Raw genomic sequence first — 16,764 nt, 5'->3', positions numbered from 1 at the left:
GGATTTATTATTGTGAAACAATAAGAACTGATTGTGAAAGATATATTGAAACTGTTTTAACTGAGCTAAATAACATGAAAAATCAATTTAATGATTTACAAAGTGTCAAGTTGGCTCTCAAAGAATCAGATTTGAAAAATGAGCCATTGGAAAGAGATAACCAAAAATTAAATATGATCTTGAAAAAGAACACATGGTTATCAAATCTTGGGTACAAGCATCTGGTAAAAATTATGATGCATTTTCTAAAACCATTGATGCTCAACAAACTGCCTGGAAATCTGGTGATCTCCAGATGGCAGCTATTTTACTTTGATTCACTAGATGCCTGAATCAGTTAGAATTGAGACTCCATATGACTCTTCTAACATTGCAAATCTGAATCCATTGAGACCCCCCTGTTGAGGTCAAAACTGGAGCCAAAAAGGCTAAAGCTCCAGTTAAAAAGGAAGCTGGTGATGTTCCTTTGCCTCAAAAGTCCAAAGAGCCCAAGACTCCCAAGACTAAAAAGTCCGCTAAACCCAAGTCCAAGGTTCAGCAGCCTGATGAAAATAACTTTTGTTAAAATTGGAGAGTAAACTCCAAAATTTATCAAGAAGTACAAAGTTGTACTGTGAGAATCAAAAATCTGGAAGGAGCTTCGTTCTTCAGTTGCAAAACAAGTTGTTAAAACCCCTCCTTCAAACATAAACAAAAACAATCAGCACAGAAAGGAGCAAAATCTGAAAAGAAAAAGGAGGTTGTTGTTCCCATCAAACCAATTATTTTTACTCCTGAAGCTGGAATAATCCTCCAGTTTCAGCCTCCAGTTCCAACCGAGTCAATCTGCTGAGACTTCCCGGAGAAGTCTGGTGGATCCATCAAGAAAAGATGGGTTACAAAATAACTAATTATTTACTTGGGCGTGCAGCGCGATCGAAAAAAGAATATATGGTATCTGGACAACGCTGTTGGCCAGACTATGACTGGATGTAAGCCCCTGCTGGAAGAGTTCACTGTCCAAGATGGACCGGCAGTGACATTTAGTAATGATGGAAGTGGGAAAACTGAAGGATATGGTGTTATTGACAATGGACAAGTGCAGTTCACAAAGGTTGCATTTGTCAATGGTTTGAAATACAACCTGATAAGTGTCAGTCAACTTTGTGATGATGGATATAAGGTATTGTCGATATTGCTCAAGGTACATATTTAACAAGGATTGGAAGGTGGTGATGGTTGCACCAAGAAAAGGAAATGTGTACATTATGGACATGGAACCAGCTTCAAAAGAGCATGTTTTATGCCAAAGCTGATGAGGACACCAACTGGTTATGGCAAAAGGTTATCCCACCTTGATTTCAAAATATTAATAAGTTCTCAAGAAAACAACTGGTGGATGGGATACCTTTAATTTCCTTTTAAAGGGAAAAGCCATGTCCAAGGTGTGAGATGGGCAAGAAGAAAAGAGCCAGTTTCAAGATCAGGCAAAATTTCAGTATCACTGAACCTCTTCACATGTTACATATGGATCTCTTTGGTCAATAAACGTTCAAACTAAAGCTGGTAAGAGATACACTTTAGTTGTGGTTGATGAATACACCAGATACTGTTGGGTGATATTCATCAGATCAAAAAGTGATGCACCTGGTGAAATCATCTCTCTCATCAAAAGAATTAAGCTCAAGTATACCAAGAAAGTGTGTCAGTTGCGAAGTGATAATGGTACAAAATTATAAATAAAGAATTGGAATCATTCTGCAATGACACTGGCATTTCTCAAAACTTCTCTTCAGCTTGTTCTCTAGAGCAAAATGGTGTGGTTGAAAGAAAGAATCACACATTGATTGAAGCTGCAAGAAGTATGTTATCTGAATCAGGTCTTCCAACCAGTTTTTGGGCTGAAGCTGTGGCAACTGCCTGCCATACCCAGAATCGGTCAGTTTATGTCAAGAGACATAGGAAGACTGCCTATGAAGTCCTCAGGAATCGTAAACCAAATATTGGTTATTTCTATGTATTTGGTTTTCCAGTTTATATTCTTAACGATTCCAGTCAGTTGGAAAAGTTTGATGCAAAAGCTGACGAGGGTGTCTTTGTGGGTTATTCAGATATAAGAAAGGCCTATAGAGTTTATAATTATAGACTCCAAAAGGTACATGAGACAATTCATGTCACATTCGATGAATCAAATGAAGCAATCAATAAACGACCAAGCCTTGATTTATCTCCAGTTGTCCCAGTTGATTTGGTGTATCTGATCAAGTTCATCAATCAGTTTCTACACCAAAAGATGTTTCCAGTCACAAAGACTTGGAACCAGTTTCTACATCAATTAGTTTCTACACCAATCATTCTATCCCTCCATGAGTTTTAATTTACCACATAAACTAGTGATTGGATCAGATGTACGTGCCACAACAACATCAGAACCAGTTCAAACCTCTCCAGTTCTTCAAGATATACCTTTTGTTTGAAGATAATCATGTTAACACTCCAGTTGACACTGATGATGAAGTTGAAGTAGTTTGGGTTGATCCCTCTCCAGTTGCTACAACTGTTGAAGATCGTCAGGTGACTTGCACTGATGTTGTGCTATATCAACCTAGTCAATACACTAAATGGACTGCAACCCGTCTAATTGAGCAAATTATTGGAAATCCAGATAGTGGGGTTCAGACTATAAGAGCCACAAGTGAACAATGCTTGAACGTCACCTTCTTATCACTGATTGAACCGAAGAAGATTGACGAGGCTATGGCAGATCCAAGCTGGGTTGAGGCTATTCAAGAAGAGCTCAACCAGTTCGAAAGGAACAATGTTTGGGAACTTGTTCCTTGTCCTCCAGGGTTAAAGAAAGAACCCATTGGTACGAGGTGGGTCAATCGAAACAAGATGGATGAAGATGGCAACGTTGTTAGAAACAAAGCAAGATTGGTTGCCAAGGGTTATTGTCAAGCAGAGGGTGTTGATTTTGATGAAACTTTTGCTCCACTTGCAAGACTTGAAGACATTAGAATATTCTTGGCTTATGCAGCTCATTTGCAGTTTAAAGTCTTCCAGATGGATGTCAAAAGTGCGTTCCTGAATGGAACATTGGAGGAAGAAGTGTATGTTAAGCAAACACCAGGTTTTCTTAATGAGAAGCATCCTCACTGGGTATACAGACTGAACAAAGCTTTGTATGGTCTTCGTCAAGCCCCAAGAGCCTGGTATGACACTTTAACTAAACATCTTCTTAAAAACGGTTTTGAAAGAGGTGCAATAGATAATACCTTGTTTATCTTGAAAGAAAAAGGTAATATCTTGCTGGTACAAATTTATATTGATGACATTATATTTGGATCGACTGATGATGCAATGTGTGAAAAGTATTCAAAAATCATGTCAACTAAATATGAAATGAGTTTAATGGGTGAATTAACATTTTTCTTAGGTTTACAAATTAAACAAACCATGGATGGTATTTTTATTAACCAAGAAAAATATGTCAGAGATTTGTTAAGAAAATACAAATTTGATTCAATCCCATCAAAAAACACACCCATTGTAGCTCCTTTAAATTTGGATTCTGACCCATATGGAAAACCAGTAGACCAAAAGGAATATCGTGGAATGGTTGGTTCACTGATGTATTTAACTGCATGTCGACCAGATATAATGTTTGCAACATGTTTATGTGCCAGATTTCAGGCTAACCCAAAAGAATCACATTTGCATGATGTTAAGCGCATCTTTAGGTACCTGAAAGGGTGCCCTAGCCTTGGTCTTTGGTATCCCAAGGCTCAGGGTTAGATCTAATGGGTTATTCAGATCATGCAGGTTGTAAGATAGATAGAAAGTCTACAACTGGTGGTTATCACTTCCTAGGGGGAAAACTGGTGAGTTGGACTAGTAAGAAGCAGACTTCAGTCTCAATGTCAACTGCTAAGGCAGAGTACATTTCTGCGGCCAGTTGTTGTGCCCAGATTCTTTGGATCAAAAATCAGTTACTTGACTATGGTATAAAATATACAACAACCCCAATCTTTTGTGACAACACTAGTTTAATTGCTATATCTCACAACCCTGTGATGCACTCAAAGACAAAGCATATTATGAAAGGAGACATTGAAATTCGTGATCATGTTATGAAAGGAGACATTGAAATTCATTTCATCCCCACTGATAAACAGTTAGCTGATGTTTTTACGAAGCCTCTTGATGAGAAAACTTATTAAATCCTTATTAAACTGGAGAGGCCCTCCAGTTGAGGATGGTCCAGGTGATCCTTCATTGGTTGGAGATTGAACGCCTTGATGTACTCAAAGACCAGTCCTTGATCAAATGGATCACATTTTTAGGGGGAAAGACTCAAAATATTTTTCCAATTAAAATTCATTTTATTTTGAAAAATGCAACTAGAGAACCTCTCAGTTGAAACTGGCATCTGGAAAATCTTCCCAGTGTGCTAGTTTGGTCTTGTCTTAAACTGGTGGTTAACCAGATTTCATAACATTATGTTTTACTTGGTCAATATTTGTGACACGTGATGGTACTCGAGTGTTTGTAATACACTCACAATCGTCACCTCACGTTTCTGAAAAAGAATACACTTTTTATGGGGATTGTTGAAGATATTGGGCGTGTGGGAATACCAGCCGTCATAGCATTAAATGCTTAATGGAAGGTATTAAATGTTTTTGAATTTCAAATTTTCCAAAAATCAAATTTATAAACGATTTCGAAAATTTGGAGATTAAAATATCTTTTCGTATATATGTTGGTAATATTTTATTGCCTTTATATACCCCCACCAAAATCATTTACCATTTACTTCGCACAAAAATTCCTTCATTTACTCTTCAATCATCAAAATCGCTTCCTTTCTCTCTTTTCTCAATAAATCAAGAACCCTAATTCCAAAATTCTCATTTTTAGTTTCCAATCTTTTACCAAATGGCTCCTAAATCTTCATCTTCTCGTGATGTTAACTTGCTCACAGTTGAGTATGTTCCATCTGGGAACATTCATCCAGCCGTGGGTTGCCTAAATCCTAAATTGATTAAATGAAATCCTAACAACCTATTGGCTTCCTTGAAAGGGCAACAATCAGCCGATTCACTCGTTGGGAGAATCCAATCTTTTCTTCTTGATTCTCCCCTTGGCGATTGGTTTTCTTTAAACCCACATAAGTTATATCATGACTACTTATGTGAGTTTTGGTACACGGCACCCATTTCTGATGACTGCTCATCCATTTCCTTCACCTTAAAGGATGGGTCAGTCCCGTGTACCATCTCTACTGATACGTTGAGGGATGCCCTTTAACTCAACTACTGGAGACAAGGTGAATCTCCAGTTGTAATCTCCCAGAACATCAATTTTCGCCAGGTGCTTCTTGATATGGGCAACGAGGAAGTACTTGAGAAGGGAGTTTTACGAACCAAGGGACCCATGACTATGAAAGGTCTCTCTCCATCCTGGAAGTACTTCATGGTCTACTTGGTTGAAAGTTTGGGTAGGAGTTCTGGTGGTTTGGACCAGATTAACTCCTTTCAAGTAGAGATGGCATACTGCTTGTGGAATGGACTAAGGGTAGATTTCGCAAACATATTGTTCAGAAGCCTTGTCTTCAAGTTGAAAGGTTACGGGGTCCTTGCATACCCTTCTCGCGATTTCTATCTCTTTGTTTTAAGTTAATTCTGGGCAGAGAAGAATACAAAAATAGACAATCTTTATACTCTTTGCCAGAATTGTTGAGGAATCTGGACAACCTTGTGTCCACAACTGATGAGGTCCAGATTCCTCCGAGAATGTTGCTGGCATTCTCTAAAACTAATGCACCACCACTAGGTGAGTCAGAAAGACAACTGGGCGGCCCTCAAAATAATGAGGGACCCACCAGTACGTCTGCTGAAATTGTGAGTGTTGTCGAACCTGGAAATGTCCCCACAGGTATCCAGGCTGTTCCAAAGGCAAGAAGGTCTATCAAAAGACGAAGGAACACATCAGAACTTGCTACTTCTGGCCAGTCACAGCCAGAGATCGTGGTTCCAGAATCTTCGGCCCATGATATTGTAACTGAGGAAAGAGCAGTTGTAGTTGAGGCACCAGTTACCTCTTTCCAGGGAGAAGATGCTTCGGCAACGGATCCTAGAACTGATGAAACCATTGAGGAAACTCAAACTGGTCATCAGGAGTCTGAACAACTTGTTCAGCCACCCCCAACTGTAACAACACGATTTTATCACTCGAATTCACATCAACAATGGCGGTTTAGTGTGTGTGTGTTGAGAGAGCATTGGGATCAAGTGTGTGTTATTCAGGTGTAATGGTATGAAAATGTGTGTCAAGGTTATGTCAAGGTTATCTCAAGGTTATGATTTCTAAGGAATTGAAGGCTATTTATAGTCTAAACTAACCAAGTATGCTAATTTTCACAATTAGCCCCTCAACCTTAGAAATCATCAACACATGACTTAACAACAAGTAAGTCCATAACTTAAATTACAATGTATCACTATTTTTGGATTTCTAACATTCTCTCCCTTAGTGATATATTGTAAGGTCTGAAGTACGTGTTGTTTTGTCTTGTAGGAATGAATTTGATGAGCCCGGTGGTGAAGACAATTGGTGTGTTGAAACAAGTCTTCAAAGCTTTCTCATTGTCTTTGGAGAACTTGATTCAATCTTGGTCTTGGACTTCTTGAAGTTAAATCATTTGTTGATTCTCAATGTTCTTTTTGAACAGAGAATGATGAGTGTGTGTGTATTAAATCTTCGAGGATTGTTGAATCAAAGATCAGAGTTGTCTTTTGAAATGCGGAAGGTATGAACTTGTCTTGAATTCTTCAATCTTCGAATCTTGAAGTCTTTTCTTTGAAGTATTGGAATGAATTTTCAGAAATATGTACTCTCCCCCTTGATGTGTGCAATGTAGCTTTTGGTAAAGTGTTGTTGTATGACTTGAAGATCTTTAATTTGGTGAAGACTCTTTTTGAAGCTTTTCTTCTTTTGTCTTGAATCTTCAGCCTTTTGTCCTTTGAAGCTTTGATCTTTGTCACATCATCTTGAACACTTTTGAGAGTAAACATTTCAATAAGGTTTTGGAAATTCTTTTATGAAAGTAATCATGCTCCTCCTCAATTCATGAATTTGTGAGAATTTGAGCTCAATTGACCATCTTGAAACTTGCAGTATTAGTCATCTAAATGAATTTGTGAGTTTAATCTACAAAACATTCAAAGCTTGAAGATGAAAATTGTCTCTTGTTTCTCTTTTCTTCCCTTAATCTTTTTTAATTTTAAAACAATCAAACACAAATATTTCTCTTTGCTATCCTTATCAATCATTCTAATTTCTTCCCCAATCAAAAATCAATCATACTATTTTCTCCCCCTCATAATGACAAAGTTGGGAACCAATGTCATTATGCAAACATTGATTGAATAGACTGTCAAAAGAAATCAAAAGATCCATAGCGTAAAGGTGTTTACACAAAGGTATATTAACTAACAACTCATCAACCCTAAACCATTAATCCAACCCAAATAACCCTATGGGTGACTAAAATGTAAGGTTGAAGTTGTTGGTATAAGCATTTTATTATGGTGTTGGTGTTTTCTGTGTTGGGGTGATGAGAAAAGAAACCGGATAAGAATGATCCGTTTGCATTCAAAAATCGAAAGGATTAATGAAATGACCAAAAGAAATGTATACCATTTATCGGATTTCCTATGTATCATTGAGAAATGCATAAAGCAAACCTCTAACATAGTTTGGTCTTTTAGCTTTCCAACCTCAAGATTGCTTCAAAGAATGTAAACCATGGTCAGTGTCACCTAAGCATTCGATAACCATGTTCTACTATCCTTAAAGACTTTTAGGAAAAAATCCAAGGTCACAATAGACTTCTTGTTAACTCAATAATTACACAAATGCAATTATGAGACCTACGTTCAAAGCTGGAAATGATGTTAGCAATGGTAGGATTTCCATTTGATCATCGTGAAATATCAATTAAGATATCACTACAAATGTTCCGGCTATATCACAAAGATAAGCATGTATATCACAAAGATATGATGCAAATGTGTCCTAAAGAATGAATAACGATCAAATTAATGATCAATCACGAGAGCTCTAGACACAAAGTGATCAAATAAAGTCGGGGACTGGAGCAAAGTGTCACCCTTTTTCAATATCAACGTCTTCCAAATGAAGAGTCAATAGAAATGAGAAAATCTCCGTGAGAAATAAAACAAGCATTTGTTAAGAAACACTTGAGTGGTTAGGTAAAGATGTGCATCGCTTCACTGTGTCCATGAAGGCTTCTTCAATACCGAGATATCAACAAATGACATCCGATAGAAATGTGTTTTACCTGGCGATTTGAGAATTTTTAGAGAAGGGTATCAATTCTTTTAACCCTTTTCTCACAACATTATCACCATAACCTCTCACTTTTCGACTTTACTCCCTCCAACATTAGATCGTTTCATTCTTTCAAAAATCAATTCAATTCTCAATTCAAATAAATTTCTAATGGCTACTCGTGAAGCGTTGGCTCTGGGTATTGTTACAAGACCTCCAGTTCTTTATCGTGGTAACTATGGACTTTGGAAGAAAAGGTTCATGGATTATGTGGAACATCAGACTAATGGTCACATGCTTAAGGATTCAATCATGAATGGACTTGCTATGCATCGTCATCCTACTACCAGTGCTATTTTGACTCCTAATCTTTTGAATGCGGAACAAAGAGATCGTACTGCTGCTGACAACAGAGCTAGGTCATGCTTGTACCAAGCACTTCCTAATGAGATCTATGGCTCAGTTGATTCTTATGACACAGCAAAGGAGATTTGGGATGAAGTTGCTAGACAAATGGAAGGTGCTGATGTAACCTCAACAATCCGACTGACAAATGTCTTAACTGAGTTTGACAATTTTCAGAAATCACCAAATGAATCTCTCGAGTCCGTGTACTACAGATTTAGCAATGTGATCAATGAACTGAGAAAGAACAAGGTCAAGAAATCTGAAATTGAGCTGAACATCAAATTTATCAAAGCACTTGGTCCCGAGTGGGAAGATTATGGAACTCAAATCAAGCAACATCAAGATCTGACCAAATTCACCATTCATACTCTTTATGAATCTTTCAAGTTGAATGAGCATCAAGTTCTAAGCAAATATTCATTCAACAAAGTGCCAGAAGTTGTATCTACTGATCCTTTGGCATTGGTTGTTGAAAGAAAGGTTTCTGAGGCTCTTAAAAGACAAATGACTGTTGTTTCTTCGTCTTGATGAATTCTACCGAGCTCTTGCCGCTGTGACTAAGCATTTCAAGAAAAAGTATTTCAAAGCGAGGCCAACTAACAACAATCTTCGTACTTCATCAACAAGTGCATTTCCAAAGAAGGAACAATATCATCACAAGAGTTTTGAACAAGGTGAAACAAGTGGTTCCAAGAACGGAGATAAGAAAGCAAAAACTGAGAAACAAATCGTGGAAAAAGGAAAAAATCTGACAAAAAGTGTTACAACTGTGGAGTTCCTGGTCATTTTGCTGTGGATTGCAAGCTGCCTCGCAAGAAGAATTATAAATACTACAAGCAGAAGATGCTTTTGGCAAAGCAAGTTGAAGCCGGACAAGCCTTGATTGCTGAAGATGACAAGTGGCTTTTGCTGTCTGATGATGAAGATGAAGATCTGTCTGCAAATGTATGTTTCATGGCAAGGTTGAGCAAAGACAAAGTGTTGGAGGCTGACAGCATTGACAAGGAATATCCCGATGATGAGGTAAATCTCGACTCTATATTTTCATCAATTGAGGATAAAGAGTCTCGTAGAATTGCCTTATCAAACTTGACAAATCATTACACTTCTTTAGCCAACAAAAACAAGAAATTGAAAAATAGCATTTTATTTTCAAAAAGGGAGTACACAAAACTTCTTGAAGAAAATTCTAAACTACTTTTTGAGTATGATGCTATGAAACAAGAATTTCAAAACTATAAAGAACAAATGTTGGTTAAAGAATGTGAGCTGAATGCGTCTCCTAATTTTAAGTTATTGGAAAAGTGCCATAATTTAGAAAAGACCATTCTTGATCTTGAAAAAGCCAATCAAGATCTTGAAGTTCAATAGACCAATGAATGGCTACAGGCAAATGCAAGACAAATGGATGTTGATATTCTGAATAAGAAGCTTCAAGAAGCTACACCAAAAACAATTGAACTCGAAAGAAAAGTTTCTGATTTAAATCATAATTGTTTTTTAAAAGGCATTGAGATTGAAAACCTTGAAAGACAAATTGAGGAACATAAAAAGAATATACTTTTCTATCAAGAAAAGTTGTACAAAGTTGCACAAAATCCTCTTTTGGATTTCACTGCCTATTTCAATAAATCAAAGATTGATAGATCGAAACTTCTTCTTGGGTTGGGTTTTGAGAATATCACTCCATTGCAAAAAGCAAAAGAAGAAATTATACCTTTGTATGATGAGAAATTTTTGAGACTTGGTATGGTACAACAATTCATTGGATGACGAATTTGAGACTGATAAAGTTGAGAAGATTCAAAAGAATAAATTTTTGGTTAATTATGATGCTATCAATACTTCTTATGAAACGAAAAATTCAACAATTTTTGAATTAGAAGAGATTGCGTCTAATTTTCAAAACCAAGAATTTGTCATTTCTCCACCAAAACCAACTAAATTGTATATTCCATCCACATTTTTGGAAAAACAAATAGAAGGTTTACAACAAACAGTGGAATCTCAACAAAAAGTCATTCATAATCTACAGTCTCAAAGTCCGAATTCGAAGAATGAATCAGTTGTTGTTGATATCAACAAAGTTTGTGTGAATATTTCTACCCAAACTGATTTCAGTCTCTCAGTAGACCATTTCACTCAGACTACTTGTGATTCATCTACAAGTTCATCCACCCAGACCGTGACTGACTGTTTTGCATGTACTTGTCAAACTACTGCTACTTCTTTAGCTGCAAAATATGTGCAATCTGATTTATCAGATGAAGATCTTGCGCATAACTTAGTTTTGATATGGTACTTTTATAGATTTTTCACATGCGAAAATCTTGATGAGCTAGTTGTTCACCCTAAGCTTAGTGCTAGTATAGGTGTTGATACTTCTACTCAATTTTCTTGTGAAACCAAGGATGTTTCAGTCCAAGTCGACCTTATTCCTGAGACTACCCGTGGTATGATGTTGCACAACAAGATTCCTGATATTTCTACATTTTCGAATGAATTCACCAAAGATGATTTTGATAAATTCATGGAGGGAGAATATGTTTTTGACTCAAAACTGAGAAAAAGATTGAATCTATCAAAATCATAAATTTTCAAAAAGAAATAAAAGGAGAATCTCAAAAACTAAAATCAGTGTCCAAAGCTTCAACATCATATTACTTCCAAGAACGAGTTAAACCCAAACTTGTCAAGGCTGAACAAAAGAGTCCTAACCCTCCAAAACCCGACAAACATGTTAGAAAGAAACAAGCTGAGACCTCACCAAAACCAAGGTATCACAAAGTGAAACTTCCAAATGACAATCCAAATGCTTCTTTGTCTAACTCTCAATCTAGTTCAATTTCTAAAGTGCCTAAGTCTAGCTCCGTTTTGCTAACTAGGGATACTTCAAATGGTGTAACTAGATATAGGGATAGATATGGATGGTTTTCAATTGCCAAACCTAAGAAGCAAGAAGTTTCCTCAACCCCAAAAGAGACAAAAAGGATGAATAAGTTTAAAACCCCTCATTCTAATCTTCTTAGTGTCCATTCAACAGGTGGAAAGACCAAATGGGTTCCTAAGTCATTAGAACCTAAGATCAATTTTAAGCAATTGTCTGTTGAGGAAAAGAAGAAGAGGAAGAGGAGAAAGAGTGTTGGTAACAGAAAGAAAAGAGTTTCTGTTGATTTAAACAATTCATCTTTAGTGAACAATGTTAATAAATCCAAGGCCATGCCTTGTGGGGCTGTAAACAATGATAATGGTCATGCTTGTTTGAATGTTGTTAAACATGTTACTTTTAATTCAAATGTGAATGTGCGTACTTTTTATACGAATGTGCTTATTGATGGTGTGCTTGTTAATGCTCATATTGATTCGAAAGCATGTTTGTATGCATATCCTAAGTTATATCCTCTGCCTGTGTTAACTAACCACAAAGGACCCGTCTTAAGTGGGTACCTAAAGTCGGTTAAAATTTTTGATTGCAGGAAATAACCATCTGTTTATGGATACTCGATTCCGGGTGTTCAAAACACATGACTGGCAATAAATCATTGCTCAAGAATTTTGTTGAAAGATTCATGGGAACTGTTCGTTTCGGAAACAACAATTTCGCTCCAATTCTAGGTTATGGAGATATTGAAAGAAACGGAATTGTCATTAAGAAAGTCCATTATGTTGAAGGCCTGAGTCATAACTTGTTCAGTGTTGGACAGTTCTGTGACAACAACCTTCAAGTTCTTTTCCAACAATCTCTGTGCAAAGTCCAAACTCTAGATGGAATTGATATCCTATGCGGAGATCGTGATGAGAATCTTTTCATAGTTAATCTTGATGATAACCAACCAACTGATAATATCTTTCTTGTTTCAAAAGCTACTTCGAAAAATTCTTGGTTGTGGCATAGAAGGCTGTCTCACTTGAATTATCAAACCATCAATGCTTTAGTCAACAAGCAACTTGTTGTAGGCTTGCCTGACTACAAGTATGAGAGTGAGCATGTCTGTCCTTCTTGTGCAGTTGGGAAGATCAAGAGAACTTCTCATAAACCAAAGAAGATTCCACATACTTTGGCACCTCTTCATTTGCTTCACATGGATCTTTGTGGGCCTATGAAAGTACAAAGCAGAAACGGGAAGAGATATATTCTGGTTATCGTTGATGATTATTCAAGATACACTTGGGTCAAGTTTCTTGCTTCAAAAGATGAAACAACTCAAATTTTGATCGATTTCATCACTTCCACTCAAGTGAATCTTCAACTTCCAGTCCGTTATATCCGTTCAGATAACGGTACTGAGTTCAAAAATGCCATCTTCGATGAATTTTGCAAATCAAAAGGCATTACTCACCAATTCTCTGCTGCTCGTACCCCGCAACAAAATGGTGTCGTTGAAAGGAGAAACCGTACGCTGGTGGAAGCAGCAAGGACAATGCTTGCTTATTCCAAGTTACCATCAAATATGTGGGCTGAAGCTGTTGACACTGCCTGTCACACTCAAAATCGGTCCATCATCAATTAGCGTCATGAGAAGACTCCTTATGAGGTTATTAACAAACACAAACCCAACATCAATTACTTCCATATTTTTGGGTGTGTCTGTTATACCTTGAATGATCGGGAAAATGTTGGAAAGTTTGAAAGAAAAGGTGACGAAGGTTACTTTGTTGGTTACTCAAAGACATCGATTGCATATCGCATCTTTAATCGTCGAACAAACACGATTCAAGAAACCATGAATGTTTGGTTTGACGAGATGTCTGGCATGATATTTGAACAAGAAAGTTTGCTACCAACAATTAGTGATCCAAGTACTCCAAGTGCTTCCTCAAGGACGTCAACCTTAGCTTCAAAGTTCAAGAAATATCCAACTCCAACAAGTGAAGAGCTAGATATTCTTTTCGAAGAATTCTACAATTCAAAACCGATTCAAGAAAAGGAACCTCAAGTCATCAATGGACCAATTCCGAACAATGATCCTATTCAAACAAATGAACCAGTTCCTAACAACAATCGTGAATCATCTTCAAATTCTTCAGAGCAAGAAGAATCATCTCCAAGTGATATTTATTTTCAAAAGAATGTTCAAGAACAACCTTCTCAAATCACCCAAACAACAAATCCATCAAATACTCCAAATGTGTATGTACCACTGGATTTTGATCATCCAAATTTTGAGGAAAGAGTTCTTCCGAGCTACGATTCCATTTCTCAACAGAACTCTGGATTTAATGATGATAATGTTGACATTCATCAACAAGATCCTCTTCCTCATGACAACAAGTGGTCGCGTATGCGCGAAGATCATCCTACAGAACAGATCATCGGAGATCCACAAGCTGGTGTTTCTACCCGTACTACAGTCAATGAGTGTCTTGTTGCACTTTCACTGAGTAACATCGAACCCAAAACAGTCTCTGAAGCTCTTTGTGATCCAGAGTGGGTTAAAGCAATGCAAGATGAATTAGCTCAGTTTGAGAGACTGAAGGTATGGAGATTGGTCTTAGATTCATTAAATCTTCCACTTCCAAACCGTCGGTTGTTGTCACTCCTGTCGACGAATCCCAGATCAGAACTACTCTTTTATGCAGCAAGAAACACGGATACGAGATGAGAATCAGGTGTGGAGGCCATGACTTAGAGGGCCTTTCGTCCACAGCTGATGTTCCATTTGTTATGCTTGATCTTAATAATATGAGATCAGTAGACGTTAATGTTGCAAATAGGATCGCTTGGGTCCAGAGTGGCGCTGTACTTGGTGAAGTGTATTACGCTATATCTAAAAAAACTGATACATTGTATTTCCCTGCTGGTGTTTGTCCCACAGTGGGTATTAGTGGGTTCTTGAGTGGCGGCGGCTATGGACACATGATTAGAAAGTATGGTACTGGTGCTGATAATGTTGTGGATGTTCGGTTCATGGATGTCAATGGAAATATTCTTGATAAATTGTCAATGGGCAAAGATTTGTTTTGGGCTATTCGTGGTGGTGGTGCATCAAGTTTCGGAATAGTTCTTGCTTGGAAGCTGAGGTTGGTTCGTGTGCCAAAGTTAGTAACTGTTTTCTCCGTTAGCAAAACTTTGGAAGAAGATGCGACAGAAGTTTTGCATAAATTTCAATACGTTGTACCAAGTATTGATAAAAATTTAAGCATAAGAGTTACAATATCTAGCGTAGATATAACAAACAGTACCAAAAAGACCATTAATACGATATTCAATGGAATTTATTACGGCAAAATTGACACATTGCTTCTATTGCTAGATAAAAAGTTCCCGGAACTGAATGTCACGCGAGAAATTTGTGAAGAAATGAGAATGGTTCAAGCCTCCCTTGTATTTGGAGGTTATACAAGCAACACCTCGCCGGAGATTCTTCTAACCCGGTCTTCCACATTTGTTCTAAATGGCAAAAACAAACTAGACTATGTCAAAACACCAATCCCAATAACCGGACTCAAAAGGATATGGAAAAAGATCTTTGAAAACGACGGATCAGAGATTCTATTCATGCACTCTTTTGGTGGGAAGAATGATGAGTATTCAGAGACAGCAATTCCATATCCTCATAGAGCTAGGGTGTTGTACCAATTTCATCAACAGGTTAATTTTAACGATCAAATATCCGATAGTACCCCAGAATCACTTCGGCGTATAAATTGGCTGAGAAGCTTAAATGAGTATATAACGCCTTATGTGTCAAAGAACCCAAGGGAGGCGTACTCGAATTATAATGATCTTGATTTGGGTGTGGGAACTGATAATTATGAAGAAGCTAGTAAATGGGGCGAAAGGTACTGGAAGAGATGCAACTTTGAAAAGTTGATTCGCATCAAAGACATAGTTGATCCAGATAATTTTTTTAGACACCCACAAAGTATCCCGGTCTTCTCAAAATCTCTCCCATAAATGTGATTTGAAGCTATTATTTATTTTTTTCTTTTTCTAGTTTGAAATAATTTACATTGACTTTTACAACATGTTTAGAAAGTCAAAAAAAAAAAATGTCATCGGTTTGTACTCTTTAAATCAATAAATCAAACAACCATCTTTTAACAAATTAGATGTATAAAGGTATGTAAGTTAGCCTTTTTTATTACAATCTTTTTAAAAATTTGCTTTACATAGCCTAACCCAGGTCAAATTTTCATTAATTGATAAGGTTAAGTCACTAGATGATCATAGTACTTTCCTTCTTCTACATGGTTGCCCATCAAACCGGAAAACTAAGCTTTATGACCAACATACTTTTCAAATTTGTACACGGTTGACCAAAAGTTGACTGGTTGACCGGTGATAGCCAGTTAAACGTATTTTCTTTTAGGGGTTAATTCATTGCATGACCATCGTATTTTCCTTCTTGTACATGGTTGCCCATCAAACCGGAAAATTAAGTTGTATGACCAACATACTTTTCAAATTTATACACGGTTGACCAAAAATTTACCTTTTTACTGGTTACATTATTTTTCAAATTAAGCTTAGTTTTCTGGTTTGATGGACAACCATGTACAAGAAGTAAGTACGATGGTCATCCAGTGACTTTTCAAATTGCGACGTCATTGCCAAGTCATAAAAAATAATGTAACCGGTAAAAAGGTAAACTTTTGGTCAACCGTGTACAACTTTGAAAAGTATGTTGGTCATACAGCTTAGTTTTCTGGTTTGATAGGCAACCATGTAAAAGAAGGAAAGTACGATGGTCATCCAATGACTTAACCCTAATTGATATCATATCTATATTTTTATTTTTCTATTCTCATTTATTTTAGTATGTGATATTAATATATGTGATTTGTTATATATGTACTTTTGTTCATAACTTGACATGATTTTGATAAATAAATATTGAAAGTTGTTAGGTTTTGTATGTTTTGTGATGTATTGCATTGGACTTTCTTTTTCTTTCTTTTTTCCTTTTTTTCTTTTTGAACAGTGGATTACATATTTGTATGAGTACATTGATTTACTAGATTACATATATTAAATATTTCTTTCTTTTGTATATATTATGGGTTTAGTGCTACGGAATG

The 16,764-nt window shown here is 36.8% G+C and overlaps 1 protein-coding gene across 1 annotated transcript; it reads left to right on the top strand.

Annotated features, from left to right (window-relative positions):
• The first annotated feature begins 14,221 nt into the window (after positions 1 to 14,221).
• LOC122601304 (tetrahydrocannabinolic acid synthase-like) lies at positions 14,222 to 15,640 on the top strand. The gene has a single exon (XM_043774071.1). The coding sequence runs from the start codon at positions 14,222 to 14,224 to the stop codon at positions 15,638 to 15,640; it is 1,419 nt and encodes a 472-aa protein (XP_043630006.1).
• Positions 15,641 to 16,764: the final 1,124 nt, after the last annotated feature.

Source organism: Erigeron canadensis, chromosome 5, assembly GCF_010389155.1.
Source record: "Erigeron canadensis isolate Cc75 chromosome 5, C_canadensis_v1, whole genome shotgun sequence".
NCBI lineage: Eukaryota > Viridiplantae > Streptophyta > Magnoliopsida > Asterales > Asteraceae > Erigeron > Erigeron canadensis.
This window is presented reverse-complemented; position numbering and strand designations above follow the sequence as displayed.